Source organism: Bacillus rossius, chromosome 1 (assembly GCF_032445375.1).
Source record: "Bacillus rossius redtenbacheri isolate Brsri chromosome 1, Brsri_v3, whole genome shotgun sequence".
Taxonomy (NCBI): Eukaryota; Metazoa; Arthropoda; class Insecta; order Phasmatodea; family Bacillidae; genus Bacillus; species Bacillus rossius.
In genome coordinates, this window is record NC_086330.1 from 6,073,762 (window position 1) to 6,088,176 (window position 14,415).

Consider the following 14,415-nt stretch of genomic DNA (forward strand, 5'->3'; position numbering starts at 1 on the left):
TTTTTTTAATTGTCTACGGACTTAAAAATAATCGTCATCGCAAATGTTCGTGTGTGTGTATATATGTATATACATGTATATATAAATATATATATAATAACATTTTTACGGATACGATAGCTGCCGTAATTACGCGCAAATGGAAGTGATACATAACATCTATTTAGTAATGTTATTATCAATTGGTAAAATCTGTCCAAAGGGGTAGAAATGGGGAAGGGGTATTTTGAAAAAACAGAAAAACCGATACAATTCTATTAAGTCCGTACTTTGTTAAGAGTAATACCAAATGCTTTTGTCTAAATAATTTTTTTAATACGACCAACAGTAACTGCAAGGGGTGGGGAAAAAAGTAACAACTGCCGTAGTAAGCAATAGCGAACGCATAATTTATTTTTTGCGGGGTGGGTGTGGTGGGGGGTTATATCAACACTTTGTCAGCACCTTCCCCTTTTCTGCGCACGCTCTTGTTTTTAAAGGGATGAACCAATGATGCAAGGGGTTTCATTAAAAAATAATCATTCCTTGTATGCCATCAAGCCGCTTATATTTACTATAAATATAAATATTATTGACAACCTTTTTTTCTGAATTTTTTTATACAACCAACCTTTACGTAAGTGGTGAAAAAAAAACAGGGGTTTAAGAACAAAAAATTCATAATTTTGTTATTACATACACTATCAAATCTTTTACAATACATTAATCTTCTAAATAATATCCAACACTTTTGTCTGAAACAATTTGTGATAAAAAAAACATTACTTCAAGGAGTTGAAAAAATATAATTTAAACTTCTTTAACCTTCTACATAATCGATTCCATTCATATTTATTTAAAACCTGAATGCTATTTAAAACCTAAATGCTATTTAAAACCTATGTCTAAAGTAAAGTATGATACCACAAACCATTACTGCAAGGGATGGAAGTAAGGGTTAAGGCACAAAAATTAATCAACATTTTAGTGTGTGTTTTGTCAAATACACAATTTAATGTAAAAATCCCTTCAAATGGTTTAAAACTTCGCTATTTATGTTTACTATCAATATCGTTCGAATTTACATGAAACCTTTTAAATACTCAAGTAGACATAATAAGTATCTCGTTCTAGAATTCTAGATACAAAGCATTGAATTGAAAATATTCGAAACATTTTAGTTACTTAGAAGATGGAAGAAAAAAAAATTAATACATATATCATTTTGTATTTGAGAACGTTAGCAATCTACAATTAGTTCTAAAGATGTTCCAGACGTTTGCAGATTGATCCAAAAAAAAAAAAAAAAGTACTTCATAATCTACCTGCGCCTGTAGGTTGTAATGAAAATGATATTGAGTATTTTCCTTTAGATTTATGTGTTTTTGTACTTGTTATTTTTGAATCGATACTTTTAACCATGTATCCTTCATGACTATTGTAACGAATTATCCTGAGTATAACAATTTTTGGACGTAGGTATTCTGAAATGAGTGGCCATAATCTGGCGGGATGATACACACAGTTGCTCCGGGTTACAACAGTGAGACGAGTGAGAGAAACGGGGCACCTCGCGGTATTCAGTGCGATGCTGCGTGCCTGGGTGAACTCCCGCACTCCCGCACTGCCGCTCTGCGCCGGTGGCGCGCCCCGCGGCCCGGAGCGCAACTGAAGACTGCGGGCTGGCTGCTCCCAGACGGCATCTCGCTCGCTCTGACTATACTCTACCGGGTCGTTACCACAACGCCGAACGTACAATAACGCCGAATACCATAACGCCGAATGCCAATTTGGCCGCAACGCCGACAGCTAGAAAACTGCTGTGTACCACAACGCCGAAATACAGTAACACCGAAAAATGTTGCTTCCAGAAAGGGGGGGGGGGGGGAGGGGGGCGCGCACAGGAGCAAAATGTAAAACAACTGAATGAATTTTTGTGTTTTTCTTAAATGTATCTTAACGCCGAAATACCACAACCTAACCTAGGCTAGCCTAACCTTACCTAACCTAACCTAACCTTTGTGGCAGTCCTGCAATGACATTTTTCGGTGTTAATGTATTTCGGCGTTGTGGTACACAGCAGTTTTCTAGCTGTAGGTGTTGTAGTCAATTTGGCATTCGGCGTTGTGGTGCATCCCCTACTCTACCTCACGCAAGTTGTCATACCTCATCACAAAGCTGTTATGTGTGAACTTTCGCTATTAAGTTCACTTTCAAAATACAATTTTGTACCATTTACACTTTTAAACTAAGCTTTTAACTCCAAAGCACTTCCTCTTTTTACGCTTGTAACACCTGTGCTGTGGCATATCTTCTGTTTTCAATGGCGTCACGCTACAGCATATAAAAATATATGCTGTAGCAGCAAACAGTGCTTTTAGGCTGTTTCAGCACACAGTGCTTTTAGGCTGTTTCAAATGTGGGTCATGTTAATTTTTTATGTTGTACATCTCAAGCCTTACGTACAGTAATAGTTCTGCGTGTCTCATCAGGCCGTACACGAGTCCACGGAAGGAGGGTACATGATGATTCTCGGCAAAAAACAGTGAACTCGGATAAACATTTTGCGAAAGATAACTTTCATGTTGAGTACACACCCAACTGGTGTGACTACCCTAAAACACTTTTTTTTTTTTTTTTTTTAAACGGTGGAATAGTCCGGTACAGAGAAGTTTCGTGATTCTCTCGTCGGTTGTAGTGCAGAGACACAGTTCAGTGATGTCGGCTCTACACTTTTTTCTCTTGATGGACCCAACATGGAAACTTAATTTAATTTGGTGTAAATTCTCATTGGACTATAAAGCATTTATGGCAATTCCATTTTTATTATTTGGGAATGATGATCGTGCCTTTCGGTATCGGGAGCAGTCAGAATTCCATTTCGCGGTGGCTACTTTTTCAAATCGTCCCGTGAAGATAGTGTTTATTTACCCCCTTAAATTTAAATGTTTGTTAATTGCTGTTTAAATAAAATACATATATACGAGTTGCAAGATCTGTATGAAGTAACACTACCCAGCTAAATACCCCTTCCTTCGATTGGGGAGAAAATATCCCCCGCCCCCGCTGTCTACTCCCTATTTTCAAGGCTCCATAATTGCGTCAGTCACGTAAAATAAAACATGTTTTGAAAAGGGCACGCCTATTATATCTGGGGCCCGGGAAGTTTTTTTTCTGGCAGAAAATTTTTTAAAAACCTCGTGTAAATTTTGCGAACCTAGCATTTTCTCACTTTGCTGTGCCTACTTCGGCTTGGAGTCTCCAAAACTATGATTATTGGTTGCTTTGCACTACTCGCTATTGGGGCGAGAGATGTTATTTAGTGATGCGACCAAATGTTTATTTCAACATCAATATTCTGACAAAACTATGACAACCCACGTTTGGACATCTTTAAAAAATTGATCAAAGTATAAAAGAACTTGGTACCGTATGTCATGATAATGTGAATTTTGTCACAGGGTCTAAGTTATAGGCTATTTCTATTTGTACATATATTAATGTCGCCGTAAAAAAAGTAATAATAATACTAGGCAGTGCTTACTGCTACAACTACGCCAAGTTTACAGTATTGACTCATCTCGCCCAAAATAATCAAAACTGCCAGCAGACAAGGTTTATATTTTGGGACACATGTTCTTAATACTGAATAATTTTAACCTCTATATTTTATATATTTCAGAATTCACATACGTAATTTCTAAACTGTTAAAAGTAGAAGTTATGTCAAAAAGTTTTTTTTTTTCCTCCAGGAGAGATTTTTATAAATTTTTTATAATGCTTTTTGGTATGGTTTGTGTATTTTGAATCTATAATTAAAATTGGACAGTTTAACTTTAAATTAACGAATTGTGAAATTACATTTTAAACAAATGTTTTACTCATATTCTTTTGCCTGAACAGTCGAAATTAATTTCATTTTTAACACAATGTTAAAATTTGTAGAAACGTTTAAAAAATGAAATTAAAAACTGAGAAAACAGAGTTAAGTGACATTGCCTTCGAGACATTTCGAAGGTTACATAAGTTTGTCCGCCTGGATGGACGTTCTTAACTATCTGGTCGGTGTCAAGTGCGTGATTCGTGGCCCTAAGTGGTGGGTCGCAGCCCTGCACGTCTGGCGGGAGTCGGCGCCCTGCTGCCTCAGGGGCGGGAGTTCCCCCTCCCCTTGTAGGGGCGGCGGGGGGAGTATCCCCCCCCTCTAGTAGCGGCGGCGCGCCATGTGACAGCACCGGGTGCTCGTCACACTACTGAGTACTGACATTCATTCTCAGGAAACGACAAGTCCTGATTGTTTATTCTTGGACTCTTTCGTAGGGTGAATCAAGGGTGCGCCAGGGGGTGGAGCATTTGCCCCCCCCCCCCCCCTAGAGCCCTAGAGATTCAAAAAAATGTAGCCAAATGTAAAAAAAAAATACATACTTTTCCCACAACTTGCCCCCCTCCCCCCCTAGGCCATCGATTGGCGACGCCCTTGCGATGAATTGAATAATTGTGTTTTGATTATTACATTTATTTTTTTAAATTTTTATTTGTTAAAAATATTTACGGTGTAACTGGTTTGCAGCAATGAACAAGTTGTTTGTGTAACATGTTTTGGTAACATTGATTTTTGTAATTGATTCTGAAGTCCTGTGAATAAAAATTTATTAAAGGAAATAAAAGATTAGGAAAAAAAATATTTCTAGTTATTCATTACCTTTTCCCTTTACAAGCAAATTCATTAAACAATTAATTGAATATGCATTTGCTTATACTTAACATATGAAAATAAAGTGAAGCATTAAGCAAATTGAATCATGGATCAAATTTTAATTCTTATTAATAATTTTGGCTGTGAGTAGGGTTACTAGATATTTATTTATTGTCTGTATATTCTTTCAGCTACACAAAAGTACATCATAGAGCTGTAGACCAATTTAATACTTACAAGAAATTGAGTACACAGCTGAACCCAACTAATTATTATCCTAGAATATAAATATTTTAATACATTGGCATAAAGTTGTCAGAGATACTTTATTTCATATTATCTTTGAAAGATTTGTGCAATGGGAGTGCATGACTTGATGTAAGCTTTTGGACATACGCCACTGCTTAGCATGTATGTCTGTAGAAGAAAACTACAAAAAACACATAAGACAAAAACACAAATTAAGCAAAAAATTGCTGCTGTCAGGATTTAACTTTATTTCATTGTCAACTGCCTAAGTTCTTAACTAATATAGACATCTGGTAACCCTAATCATGGACCAGATTTATCAGTCCTGGCATTTGATGGTAATGTTGAAAGCAATATCAGATCCAATAATGGAACGTAGCTTATATGATATATATATATATATATATATATATACACACACCTATTTAATACACAAGCAGAATTTGCAGTAGGTACCACAGATAAATGGTAAAACTACATGGCTTTCAGTGTAGTAAGTTGTGAGAGTTAGTAGTGTTTACACTGGCACACAGCAAATGTAGGAGCCCAACCACTGTGTGGCATGGCTTGGTGAAGTAGTAGTATGGGGTGGATATGAGAGTGTGTATGAGTAAAAAAAAAACATAAGTTGGTTGAGCCACAGCAGTTAAAAATAGTATACTGAACTGTGCTAAAATGTTGAATTGAAACTTTTTTTATTAAAGTCATAGTACTTACGTATTAAATATTCTTAGTAGTAATATAGTAATCCTGTTATCTTATTTCTAGCAGTCATGCATACGGCTTCGTTTTAAGTAAACCGAATCATCATCATAATGTGTACAAGACAAGATTTACGGCAGCGCTGATGAAGTAGATGCTAGTTGCATAAGCTATTGTAGTGTAGTAACATAGCACTAGATCTATAGATGCACGTAAACAAAAAAAAGAAAAGATGTGCATGTTGATTTCCAGTTGTTGGGGCAGCTGCATGTTCGCCGGTCTGCAGTTCGACGTGCAGCGAGTCTCTTTCAGGCGGGTGGACCCTGCGGGCAGGCGGTGCTTGACATTTCCTGTACTTGTGGATATCTCAGTATGAAGTAAGCTTTCAGAACGGAGCGCCAGCGGGAGGGAAGACGTCTGCGCCTGTGGTGTGCCTGTCCAGTGTACCGTGCGGGCGGGGGTCTGAAGGCGTGCGCTCCTGTTGCAGCAGCCTTCCTGCAGGAGAGCGACATGTTCATGGACGCGCTGACGGCGTCGTCGCGGAAGGAGCCGCGCAAGAGGAAGCGCCGTGCCAGCAGCTCGGGCAAGGAGGGGCCGGACGCCAAGAAGGACGCGGCCGGCAAGGAGGACGAAGGGAAGGCCACCACGCCCCCGGGGTCTCCGGGCGAGGACGCCTCCAAGTCTCCGTCCAGCGTCAAGCCTGCCTTTAAGGTGTGCTCCTATGGTCTTCACCACAAGACTTGGACCTACTAACTACCGATAAGGTCCCTCCATTCACCCATGATGTTGGTGGCCAAAAGTTAAAAATTATAACTAGGACTCAAAAGATATTTTTTTAACAAAAAATTTAAAGGTCCTATTTGTTAGAACTTCTTGCAATTTCTGCCTCATGATAAGAAAGTTTTAAAAACCAAAAATTTTAACCCTTTAATACGGCAGACAAATCTTACCGCTCTCTGTTGGAACGCAGAGAACCACTAACTGCAGTCGGTGATCACAACTGTGTTGGCTGACAGAGGCCGGGGAAGGTGTCGAGCGATGTGCGTGGCTTGCTTGCAGTTCTACCAGGACACGCTGGAGGTGGACGACGACAAAGACACGGAGACGAAGGTGTCCAAGGACCAGGAGAGCAACGACTCGGGGGAGAGTGACGAGAACAACAAGAGTGAGTGCGCTAGTTGTTTGGTTTGTGTGGAGTGCATGATTAATAATATTGTAAACATTTTTTAAACGAATTTTTTTTATAAAGTATATGTCGTTGATTTCCAGCTATTTTTTTTTTAAATGTATATCTTAATTTAACTAAAATTTCATTTCTACAACCATCACAGGTTGCTAATCTGTATACTGCTTGAGTTAGTCCAATTTAACTTGTTAATATTGTTTGAACACGGTGATTATCAGGCTGATGCAAGTGGAATGGGAGAGTGAGGGAGGGTGTGGTGACGTGCGTGCCCCAGGCCAGGAGTCCCTGGACGCAGACGAGGCGCTGGAGGAAGCGGTGAGCGCGGCCGTGAGGGACGACACGGTCACCTCCACCAGCGAGCTGGAGGACAGCGGCGCGCCCCGGGCGTGCAAGGGTGTGCTGGTGTACCACAAGGTGCACAAGGGCCCCAAGAAGTCTGTCCACTGGAAGCCCGAGAAGGAGCTCATAGACGTGCAGTTCTTCGAGCTCGATGAGACCGAGAGAGGTGAGTCACCAGTTCAGCTTCATGATATTCAGGCTGTTGAATTATGTATGAACATGCATAAATGCTGATATAGTCATTATTTGCAATAAAAGGAGCTTGTCTGTAAAGTCGGTTTACAGACGATAATTTTACGTGATGACGTCATAAGAAAACATTGATGAAAAATTGCATACTTTTTAATTTTCAAATACTATTTACAGTTTTTGCAAATTTAATTTAAATAATTTGTTTGAATATAATCACGAACAATTAGTTATAAAAATAAACTGAAATCAAATCAATGTCAATAAATTGTTAATTTGAAATGACGAAATTGGACAAATAAACCAAATTTTTCAAATTTCTGCTTTTAAAAAGCCCGCCTTAACCTGTTTGATATTATAGAATATTTTCTAGCACGGTGGTTGGCCGGTTGTTGCACGCTGGGCTCGGGCGGAACGTGACAATGAGTTGCTATTGAGAAGTTGCGTTGGCGGTGGCGCGGGAGTGAGGCAGGGCCGTGTGTGCGCAGTGAACGTGACCAAGACCTTCACGGACATGAAGCAGATGGAGCGCACGCACGAGCGAGAGGCGTTCCTGCTGGCCCGCAAGCTGCCCCAGGACGACACGATGGAGGAGAAGACCCCGTGGCGGCCGCCCGTGCCCATCGACCTGCCCCCGAGCGTGGTGGAGCCGGGCATGAACAGTCGCGAGAAGGACGTGCAGTACGCGCGCGAGAAGACCGTGCTGCGCGCCCTCTACTTCAACAACTCCTTGTGAGTGCCGAGTACCACCTGCGCGTCGTGTAGTCTCACTTTCATCTCTTATAATCTATACTAATATTATAATATTATAAAGCTGAAGAGTTTGTTTGTTTGTTTGAACGCGCTAATCTCAGGAACCACTGGTCCAATTTGAAACATTCTTTCAGTGTTGGATAGAACATTTATCGAGGAAGGCTATAGGCTATATTATATTATCAATAACATTAGGAATCCTTACTAAAAGTCCAATTTAGAATCAAATGCGTTGGAGGGGGTTAGATACAACATGCAGTACACGTACGAAGTGTGTGTTGACAATGCCGCAGGCGCTAGAAGTTGCCACACACTAGATGCCTTATCATTCTTAATTTTCCCAGTCAAGTAAAAAACACCCGTGTGATATTAACAACGAAGCAATCAGTACCCTCATAGAATACATAGAGATAGTGTGAGGTATATATGTAGATATAAAGAGATAAATACAGATAGAGAGATACATAGATATATAGGACTATAGATGTAGATAGAGATAAATATATATTTAAAGACATGGATAGATTATTTGTATATGTGTAACTACTTCAAACATAATACAAAACAAAACTGAATGAGGCATTGCAATGCATGCCGAGCATTAGCTAGATACTGGAATCTTTTCAATATTAGTAATCCCTTATTTTTCAGTTTTTTTTTCTATATTGCTTTATAGAGTCTAGATTACATACAGACCAGGTAAATAACTATAAACTGGCAGAACGTCTGTCGGGATCTGAAAGTGATATAAATTATTTTGCACACTTGGCATTCAAATTAAGAAGACAATTACTAACTACATCTGATCTCTAAACAGTTCCCCTTCACCCTGTGTTCAGCCCGGGCAACGCTGGGTACTGCAGCTAGTTTAGAATAAATATAGAACATTATAAAAAAATATTTAAATTTGAATAATAATAATAATAATAATAATTATTATTATTATTATTTATTATTTAAGAAATAATGCTAACCAGAGTTTCAGTATTTGTGTAGCGGAAATTTTCTACATAGCTTAATGCAAGTTTATGTTTGTCTTGTTTATCATCTTGGGCTTTGAACCTGAAACCTTTTCCACAATACCGCCATCTTCTAAATTAGAAAAGAATAAAAGAAAAAATATATTCATTAATTAGGAGAATAGGCTGAAAAATCTTGTATTTTTACTTTTGTTGTCATTTTGACTTGTGTTGTTTTGTCTAAGATAGGTTGTTAACATTTATGCCAGTAGTTGTGTTGTGCGCGACTCACCGAGGGCACACGGGATCACGGCTGACGAGAGCGTGTGTGCCGCAGGATCCCCGACTCGCCCGCGGAGCCCGACCTGGAGATACACGCGACCACGGACCCCGTGGTGATCCCGCTGGAGGACGCGTCGGGCGGGCAGGAGAGCGTGAACGACTTCACGGGCCAGGCGTGGCCCGAGCCCAAGCCCCTGCTGCCGCCGTCGCCCCCTCACACGCCGCAGTACCGCGCTCCCGTGCCGCAGCCCCTGCTGGGGCCGCCCCTGCCCGTCGCCTCGCCCCAGCACCAGCCCCAGTTCCCGCCCTACCAGCAGTTCCCCGTGCAGCCGGGCGTCATGTTCCCCGGCCAGGGCATGCCCATGATGGGCCCCACACCTCCGCCCATGATGGGCGGCATGCCCATGATGCAGCAGCACCCGTCCATGCCGCAGCCCGCCGGCGACTGGAGGGTACGTACCAGTACCCCTTCTCTCTCCTCCTTCTGCTGTTCCACGTGATAGACTCAAATATTAAACCAATGGCAATAAAGGGTCATGTTGGATTGTGTAAAGCCCTATTAATAAAAAGCAATAAAATTAAGTAATTTCTTGTTTGACTAATTGAGAAGTGCACTGACCACCTAGCAGATGCACAGTAGTTGAAGTAAGGGTTTACCAAGCGTGTGGTGTGTGTGCAGACGGGCGACGGCAAGGTGGTCAACATGAACGAGATGCCCATGGAGATGTACAACCAAGGCGGTCCCGGCCCCGGCATGCCCGGCCCCGGCCCAGGCATGCCCGGCCCCGGGATGCCCATGGGCATGGGCATGGGCGGCATGCCCGGCCAGGACATGAACTACAACATGATGGGCGGCGAGATGGGCGGCTTCCCGCAGCAGGGGTTCCCGATGGGCGGCGGCCCGCCCATGTTCCAGCCGCAGCCGCCCATGCCGCCGCAGCAGCAGCAGTTCCCGCCACGCGGCAACCCCAACAACCGGCGCGGCATGCGCGGCAACCGGCGCGGCTGGGGCGTCCAGAACTGGCAAGGCAACCGCGGTGAGCGACACAGCATAGTGACATGTTTTACTTTTGATTGTGACTCTTATCATTGATGGTTACATCACACTCCATGATCCTAGCCCGCTGAGTCGGGAGTAGGTTACTAAATTGTGTACTAACCTTTTGAAAATGCTATAGTTATCTCACAAAATATATATCTGTTTAGGAGCAATATATGCATACAAGGGACTTTGGAATTTTTTGATGTTGAGGAATTGCAGTAGGTATTTATAATTCCAGAGGAATGTCCAGGTGGTGAGATTTTCTCAAGCGTAAAGAAAGCTTAATTCAACGGAAATAAATATTCACATACATACTTTTTATCATGTTTCTCATTAGAATGTTGATTTGTCATATCATGGAACCAACTTGAGTATTCCTGTCATATAAGTCTGCGTTCTTGGGTTGACACCAATGTGACACTTGCAATTTTGCATCTTTGTGAAAATGTTGGCCTACAGCTAATGTTTGTAAGAAAAGGTTGCGAGTTCTGGGCTGATGGGGATCCTTAAACCCTTCCAGAGTGTTTCGTAGCAACAGTCGCGGACTCTGGTCTGGAGATTGATGGAATGCCATGTCTGCCACAAGACAGTCTGCTAGAATTGGTCTTGCACCGAGATATCTCTGAGCTCGCACATTTTGTTCTTCACATGATTTGACAATTTTGTGCAACAAGGAACAAAAAATAGCTCTTGAGATAACAATGACTGAAGGCTACATACTGCCCTTTTTACTATGATGATATCACCAACCTTTTGAAGACTAGTTAAACCAGTAATGGTTTAATTGATTTTTTATATCATACAGCCTTAATTAATTTAGGATAGATGATGAATTTTGATTGGCTTTATGCTTTAGGCATTCAAATACATACTAATTGCAGATTAGATTCTAGTTTGGAAAAAAATAAAATTGCATTTTAATATTCCTTGTGTATTTTCACCGGTCCTCGATAAGTGTACGAAGTTTAGATTAAATCTGTCCGTTTAAAGTGGGTCAAAATCGAGTGCAAAGGAGTCGGTTACAAACATACAAACAAACATACAGGTGAAGCTAATATAAAGCGTGTAAAAAAATAAAATTGCATTTTAATATTCCTTGTGCTATTTTACAGTCAATTAATATAAGTTCTTTCTAATAAAAGCAAAAAAAATTGCATTTTAATATTCCTTGTGCTATTTACTGTCAATTAATATAAGTTCTTTCTAATACAAGCAAAATATTCACATACAAACTGTTGAATCCAAGATGGTGTATTTGGTTTATATTTCTTCATATTAGTTTAACAATTTTTTTTATGGTTTATGAGTTGATTTTCAAAATTATTTCATTGGAGTTGTGGCAGTGGCATTCCCTTGAGAGGAATGTATATAATGTATATAATGTATATAATGTATGAGTGGTGTCTTATGATTAAAAGCACACAAGAATACACAGAGGACAGACAAATGAGTAGTTCTGTTTCCAGATTTAATTTTTTCAACTGGATTTTTAGGAGAGTGAAAATGGCTTGGATGCATGTTTTCAGAATATTATTTAGGTATGGAACACCCAGGAAATATTTTTGAAAGCACTCAAAGGACTTGCATTACACCCTAATCTTTATTTCCCTACCAAATAGTCATGGTTGTAGCTCAAATTTCATAGCTTTCCTATGCATGAGAAGACTGTGCTTCACTTCAGAGACTTGCACTATGAGATACCACACAGAAGCGCCAGCTAGTGTCGCACTTATCTTTCCGCATCACTGACACAAATACACCTGTGATTAGGTGGCCCTTTAAGGTAATTTTAAACTTGTGTGAGAAGATTTTGGATTACTTAACTCTGGCTGCCATGTTGCATATCTCTGGTTGGCAATGAGTATTGTCAAGCAGACATCACATTGAGCTGTATTGTGCCACTAGGCTACTACATGATAGGATTAATTAAATTTAATTCTATCTGTTTAGAAGGTAGTAGGGTAGTTTTTATGTATACACTCTCACAGTCGAGAGTAACCATGTAGGAGTTGCATGTAGTGCTCACGTCGTGTCGTCTCTGTTGCAGGAAGGGGAGGCAACTGGGGTGTTGGAGGGGGCGCGGGTAACCCCCGCCCGTCCCTCTGCAAGCACTTCCGCAGCGGCTACTGTCGCACGGGAGACGACTGTCCCTTCCTCCACCCGGGCGTGAACGGCCCCCAGTTCTGAGCGAGACCCTGACTGGCGGCGGGCGACACGTTCTAGTGTCGCCTCCGCGCATTCCTCCGAGGTCGACTAGAGACTTGGCAGCTTTGGGCCATTTTCTTGGTGCTACCATTTTATTTTGTACTCAACAGTGTAAATATGGCTACAGCTTCATTTCGTGATACGTCTGCCTCGTTATTTATTGACACTTTATGTACATCAGAAGCAGTGATGGGTTTTATTTCGTACTTACTGGGTGTAAATATTCCTTCGATAAGCTGACACTGTTTTCAAGAACATATCAGTTATGTTGTGCACACAGTCATTGTTCATGTTTCCTTCGGTGTCTGTGAGGAACAAAACCATGAGCCTGGTGTTCTGTCTGTGTGTTTTAATGCAGGGTTACAAAGAGGACTTTCTGTGCAGCAGATTTGAATTAATAAAATCAAATTTACTTGGCCTGAAAAGGAGAGCAGTGTTAATTTTACTTGCTGGCATGAGAAAGAAAACCCAATATTTTTTAAATATAAAGTTGTGATCAATAACAATTTTCAAGAAGATGAACATTGTCACATGACTGCAGTTTCACTGTGTAGATAAAATAAAATGTTTATTATCGTTAAAATCTGTAATTTTGTTGTGTGAGTGCAGTGCAAATTTAGCATTTTTTTTATTCTCTAAAAGGCTGAGGTTCAACCAACTTAATATAATAAATTATGAAAGTACAAATTATGTTTTAAGTGAATATAGTTTCTGAGAGATGGAATTGTTTTGGGAACATTCTTCCCAGTTACTATACACATGATTGCATTTGTCAGATGCTTGTGATATTCACAACGCAAATGACATCATTAGTGTACAGTGTACATATTGTAAATAGTAGTCAGTTTTGTGTAGCTGTTTTCCTGTGATTTGTTAAAGCAATGTAAGTAAAAAGTGGTTTATATATTATATGTGTTACTCAAGAGGGGAGTATTTTTTATTTGGATATTTATACTTGTGATTGTTACCATTTTTACAAAGATTAAAAGAAATTACAAATAATTTTCATTTACTCTTTTTTTTATTTATTTGATACTGCCTTTTCACACATGAATTGAGAAAAAACTATTTTTAACTCAACAAATTTTTATTTTGTATAATACCTAATCATAACACATTGGAATTGTATTTGGGAGTGCATCTTAGATATGTGTAACCAGAAATTTACTTTTTTATTAATTTAATATTAATATAAAATGGTTTTTATAGTCAAATAGTGATACGGCATCAAAAATTAATAAAAAGGACTGCCTGCCTTTCTACTTAACTACTTTCACTGAAAACTGTGTAGCACACTAGTTAGGTAAAGTAATACTTATATCTAGGCACCCCGAAAAATGGTGAATCATGAAATTTGGCAGTTTATAAAGTTTCGTTTGAAATTAAAACATTTTTGTGGAAACACTAAGTTTTGCACGAGACAGCTGTTTCCACGAGTTAATCTACACCAGTTCCCATAGATATGTAATACTTGGTACAAATTTGAATGATGAAGTAATATACATATGCTGTAAGTATCTAAAATGTGTAACATCTTAGCTGTCGGTATACAGCATTTGGTGGGAGTAATTTTGTGAATGCGATGGAAATCAATGAAGTCAAGTCAAGTGTTGTAACAACCATGGTGCTGCCATCTGTGGTGGATGGCGTTATCAAAGTTCACAGACAGAAAGGTAAACTTTATATTATTACCTGTTTGATGAATTTTAACAATGAGCAGTATTTTAATAAAATTCTGCGTCGAAAATCAGGTCCGCAGGCAGGATTTAGTATTTTAAGCTTTTTTTCACTTTTATCGGAGCAGTTTCATTTACATAGTTTAAAATTTTGGCCTGCT

At 39.9% G+C, this 14,415-nt stretch overlaps 1 protein-coding gene across 3 annotated transcripts in view; it reads left to right on the forward strand.

The window, feature by feature from the left end:
* The window catches only part of LOC134531564 (serine/threonine-protein phosphatase 1 regulatory subunit 10-like), a 143,380-nt gene extending 129,800 nt beyond the window's left edge, over window positions 1-13,580 (forward strand). For 2 of the 3 annotated variants that reach the window (XM_063367271.1, XM_063367282.1), the window contains exons 6-12: window positions 6,111-6,334; window positions 6,683-6,788; window positions 7,084-7,314; window positions 7,826-8,069; window positions 9,387-9,783; window positions 10,011-10,368; window positions 12,421-13,580. In XM_063367271.1, coding sequence (XP_063223341.1) covers window positions 6,111-6,334; window positions 6,683-6,788; window positions 7,084-7,314; window positions 7,826-8,069; window positions 9,387-9,783; window positions 10,011-10,368; window positions 12,421-12,560 — 1,700 coding nt within the window. In that variant the 3' untranslated portion in view covers window positions 12,561-13,580. The remainder of the gene's footprint in view (window positions 1-6,110; window positions 6,335-6,682; window positions 6,789-7,083; window positions 7,315-7,825; window positions 8,070-9,386; window positions 9,784-10,010; window positions 10,369-12,420) is intronic. The other variant, XM_063367278.1, reaches the window with a different exon arrangement.
* Window positions 13,581-14,415: the final 835 nt, after the last annotated feature.